At 52.9% G+C, this 4713-nt stretch overlaps 1 protein-coding gene and 1 long non-coding RNA gene across 2 annotated transcripts in view; both read left to right on the forward strand.

The window, feature by feature from the left end:
• Positions 1-10: 10 nt before the first annotated feature.
• On the forward strand, positions 11-439 carry LOC112549076 (heat shock protein 30D-like; the record flags this gene model as incomplete). The annotated part of the gene is made up of 1 exon (XM_025195889.1): positions 11-439. A coding segment is annotated over one exon (429 nt), but the record flags the coding sequence as incomplete, so codon positions are not given.
• Positions 440-3716: 3277 nt separating this feature from the next.
• Positions 3717-4713, forward strand: part of LOC102385336 — a 2380-nt gene continuing 1383 nt past the window's right edge. The window contains exons 1-2 of the long non-coding RNA XR_325624.2: positions 3717-3783; positions 4350-4439. This is a non-coding gene — a long non-coding RNA (uncharacterized LOC102385336). The remainder of the gene's footprint in view (positions 3784-4349; positions 4440-4713) is intronic.

Raw genomic sequence — 4713 nt, forward strand, 5'->3', positions numbered from 1 at the left:
CCTGGGGGGCCAAGGGGAGCCGAGGCAGGATGGAGCGGCCCAGGCTGGGGCCACAGAACAGGAGCCGGAGTCTGGGGGTCGGCAGGACAAGAAGTTCGAGCTGCACATGGACATGGCTGGCTTCTCCCCAGAGGAGCTGACAGTGAGGCAGGAGGGCAGGAAGGTGACGGTGACAGGGAGGCGTGAGAAGCAAAGCACTGGAGAGGATGGAGACAGCTTCCAGGAGTACCAGGAGCTGCGCAGGGAAATGCTGCTGCCCGCAGGCCTGGATCTGGAGGCTGTGACCTGTTCCCTGTGCTCGGATGGACAGCTCCGCATTGAGGCACCGCGCCTGGCCCTGCAGCCCACAGAGGGGAAAGCCATTCCCATCAGCATCCAGGCAGGAGAGGGAGCCACACAAGGAGACACTGCTGCCAAGGAGGAGAAGGAGCTGGGAAGGGAAGACCTGACCCAGCCCAGCCAGAGTGGGTGACAGCGAGCCCACTGCCCTGGCCCAGAGACTGCAGCCATTGCCAGGGTACATTGGTGCTCTGAACCCTGCAATCCCATCCAAGTACATCATGACCTGGTGTCCCTCCTGGAGCCCTGACTGAGGGCTGTGCTGAGTCTGTAACCATGTTTGTCTCTGGACCAATTTTCATATCTGTTACGAACGTGGAAAGGGATGATTATTTGAGTTTTAGTACCACTTTATTGCCAGGTGACATTTGTCTGGCTGACTGTATTTCTTATGTGTCATGATGGAAATAAACCTGTTTCCCACATTGTAGTTGTCTGTGGATTTAATGGAAACTATTTTTTGTCTGATTGCCCAGCTCATTGTTGAGGAGGGGGAAAGTGTCAGTGCTGTGTGTGTAAAAATCACTCATTGAAGGGCATAGTATGGAGAAGATAGAATTACATCTGGTGCAGATGTACCGCGTGTCTTAAGTCAGTGTAGTCAGCCTTTACAGCACCATAAGGAAGGAGCAGATAGGCAGCAGATACCACTCTGGGGCATTGCTGCCTCAAGAAAAATATGTGGGAGATCATCCATGCACATGTGTCCTGGTGTAGTTGTTATTTTTCCTAGACTGACAGGTGCACTCCTGCCACTGTGGCAAGGCTCTGGGATGGTGCACACTGTGTGTACTCTTAGATATACTCTTTGTCAATCTGCTTTTTTCCCTAGTGTAATTTCCATTGTTGCACATAACTGCTTTACATCACAAGGGTATACGTGTGGCACAGGTCTGGGTCCTTACAATGTTAGATTACTATTGTGTAAGTGAGGGTGTCCCTACAGTCTTGGGAAGTAAATGTGACCTAGGGCCTGGACTTCTGGAGGAAACAGTTGTGAAGGCTGAAAGATATTAGACCATACTCTAAAAGTGTAAGAACCGGGACTCATGAGGAGAAGTCCTAAGAAGAGGTGTCCTATACTGGCCTGAGAGTGCCTGTGCCAGAAATCTTCCCTTTAACTACAAAAAGCAGTTGTAAGGCAACCACTGAGAGATGGACAGAAGGATACCGGCACCCACCCTAGCAATTTCTTCCAGGTGGACAAACCCTCTCCTGACACCTTGGAGCCAGAACTCATGTTCCCTGCCTTCCACTGTCATCAGCTCTTATGCTGTTGCCAGACCTTGCATTAAGACTCATGCTTTTCTTCATGGTTCAGCTGCTAGGATGAGGGAAGTTTCTAGCTTTCGTTACAAACAAAGAGTAAGTTTCTAGCTCTAAAGATGCAAGCAGAAGCTGGAAACATGGACTCTAGTGCCCCAAAGAGAGGCCAATGAAAAGACTGTGCCCTTCTACAAATGTCAACTGGGGGAACCTAATGCGGTCCATTAGTTGGGGGCCAAGATGGGGTTGGTGTTGCATTAGAGCAGGGGCATTCAACCCTGAGCCTGCAGGCCAGATTCAGGCCCTGAAGCCCATGGGACTCCTCAAGGGTCCAGAACTTTATCCATGGGTGGGCGCAAGGCAGTGGGAGTTGTTGCAATTCACACATCCATCAATCCCCTGTGGACAAATTTCCAAGCCCCTCAAGCCAGATGACATGGCCTTGCACATTGGATCCCACAGGCATGTGCAGGGCTGAAGCAGTGGAGACAGAGCTGGCACTTGTGGGACTGAGCCAGGGCAGCAGGCCTGATCTGGCTTGTGCAGGGCTGCAGCTGGGGTATTGTGCCCAATCTAGTGTGAGCAGGGCAAGTAAAGAGGGGATGGGCTATGGTTGGCACATATGGGGCTGTAGCAGTAGCCTGCATTCAGTGTGGCGCCATAGTCACAATGTGGGCCCATAGACTGGATCTGGCCTGTGGACCCACTCTGTGCCACTCACCTGTGCCCTGGGGCCCAAAGCTCGGGCACCACTGGGTTAGAGTGCTGATTCCGTTTTGACTCCAGGGCAAAACTTCTTTAGACTCAAGGCAACCGCTGTGAGACCCAAGGCCTCCCTCAGAAATTGCCAGCTCCCAGTTTTCGCTTGTTCTTTTGATAACAGAAATATATCTGTGTGACCATTTCATGGCTGAGAGAACAGACCACCCGCAACAGGGCAGATCGCCTCTAACAGGCTGCTGTCTTCAAGCTACTTGTTGGTGGGAGTGCTCCTGTCCAGCCCTCCATCCAAGACCTCTTGAGTGTACATTGACAAGGTTTTATAGAAGAAGGTTATGGGCTGCCCTGGTTCCCCTGCTTTCCCTGTGGCAGGTTTGGGTGTCAGGTCTGTGTTGTGTCAGGGCATTGCGGTGAATGTGGAAAACCTCTTCATGTCTGTGCACAAAGAGAAGGACACAGACACCAAACAGGTATACTTCTACCTGTTCAAGGTGCATTGCTTGGGGTGGCAGTAGCAGGAGTGCCCTGAGCTCCCTGCTCTGCTGCTGGGGTGATGTTCAAGTTGGCGCTAGGACTGATGGCCAGCTGGGCTGCATGTTCATGTCTCCCAATTCAAAAGTAGATTTTAGCCCTTCCATAGTAAGATGTGGGTCCCCCTGAAAGGTATGGAAAGAGCAGGTGGTAGGGAGCAGACTCTTCCCCCCGTCTCCCCATCCCCTCACTGGAATCCTTTGCGTTGTGAAGAACCCACATGCTATGGTCTCTACCCATACCCTGTCCCAGTGCTGGGCTTGGCTAATTCCCCCCTGCAAGGTCTTGGTTTCTTCAAGGGCTGCCAGGAGTTGTATGTGGCTAAGGATTTCAGCCTAAAGTTTAAGAGGCTGCTCCCAGCCTCTGATGTGCTGGCTCTTTGATGCTGCTAAACCTCTCACCAAAGTCAAGTCTGTGTGTCAGCTTGCTGTTGGGGTTCTGGTTTTACTGGACAAAGTGTCTTGATAGGCTGACTCTTCCTAGGTCTGTTTTGGGATCTGAGCCCCACGGGGGATCCGTTTGTTAGGTGGCTAAAATCCCATTCAATGAGCCCAACAGCAAAGTAGGTTTTTGGAAGCTGCATGGAAGGCCTGAGCCAAGGCCTCTAGGGAGAAAAACCTTCAAAGGAAGCACTGGGCCAGATCCGCAGCTGGGGTAGCTCGGTGCTGCTCTACTAGAGGCAACAGAGCATTGACAGCAGCTGGGGCTCTGGCCTGCTGCTTCTTGTGGCAGGGCCCTTTTGGTGCCTGCCACTTTAAGGGCTTGAGCAGGCAGCAGGGCAGCCTGCAGGTGGCTGCAGTGTCCATCAGGAGGGTCACATGGCCATCAGGAGACCGCCTGATTGGAGTAGGGCTACGTAACTGCAGGATAAGAGCAGGCCCTGAGCAACAGAGATCTGCTGCTCTCAAGTACCTCTAGAGGCCTAGGGTAGGAACTACGGGGATAAGGACGTCCCTAGGGGCCCAGGGGGGTCTCAAGCCCCAGGGAGTGCACTTCGGGCCTAGGGAGAACAAGACTCATCCGAGGAAGGGGCTTACAGCTTGTGGGCCTGCAGCAGGGCTAAGCAAACCCCTGATTAGAACTGGGAGGAGTGAGGCAGAGGCTCAGGTGAGCCCAACTCGGGGAAAGGTAGCCTCATATAAGATCTGTGGGGCCAGGCCAACCCAGGAAAGGATGGCTGGGGGAGTTGGGAGTACTTTGGATGCCATCTGTGAGGCATGGGACACAGTGAAGGCAAGGTCAGAACTGTGTATTATGCCCTTGGCATCAGGGCATGAAATGGGTAGCCTCCTGCCTAGAAACAACTACCTATTTTTATTACAACAAAGGTGTAGCAGCTGAGGCAACTGACAGGTGGGCAGGCTGGTACTGTGACTGGCTCCACGCTGGCCCCCTGTCACACTCCTGCTCTTGCTGGAACCCCTTTCTGCAACCGGCTTACCCTTACCTTCACTCTGCCATTGGTGGTGTATCAGCTGCCTTGTGTCCTGCAGCTCCTGAGGAAATGCATCCTGGAGATGAGCCATCCAGTGGTGGAAGGATCCCTTGGAACACCCCCATTTGAGAAGCCCAATATCGAGCAGGTAATTCAAGGGCTCTGCAGCGGCCCTTGGTTGTCACAACAATGTGCTCTGCTGTACCGATCTCCTAGTGTGCCTGCTCAGGGTGCCTCTCAGGCAGGGGTTGATCCCACCAATCCCTCCCACGCCTATTCTTTTCTATCATGGTTTTCAGTCTCCTTCATTTCTCCTACCCCCGTAAAACCAGAAGAGCTTTCTTGCCACTCATTGATGCTTCCCCAGGCAGAGGCTTACCTGAGCTGCAGTCCTAAGGCTCCACAAAAGCAAACCAGGCTAC

Source organism: Alligator sinensis, unplaced genomic scaffold (genome assembly GCF_000455745.1).
Source record: "Alligator sinensis unplaced genomic scaffold, ASM45574v1 scaffold2534_1, whole genome shotgun sequence".
NCBI classification, from domain to species: domain Eukaryota; kingdom Metazoa; phylum Chordata; order Crocodylia; family Alligatoridae; genus Alligator; species Alligator sinensis.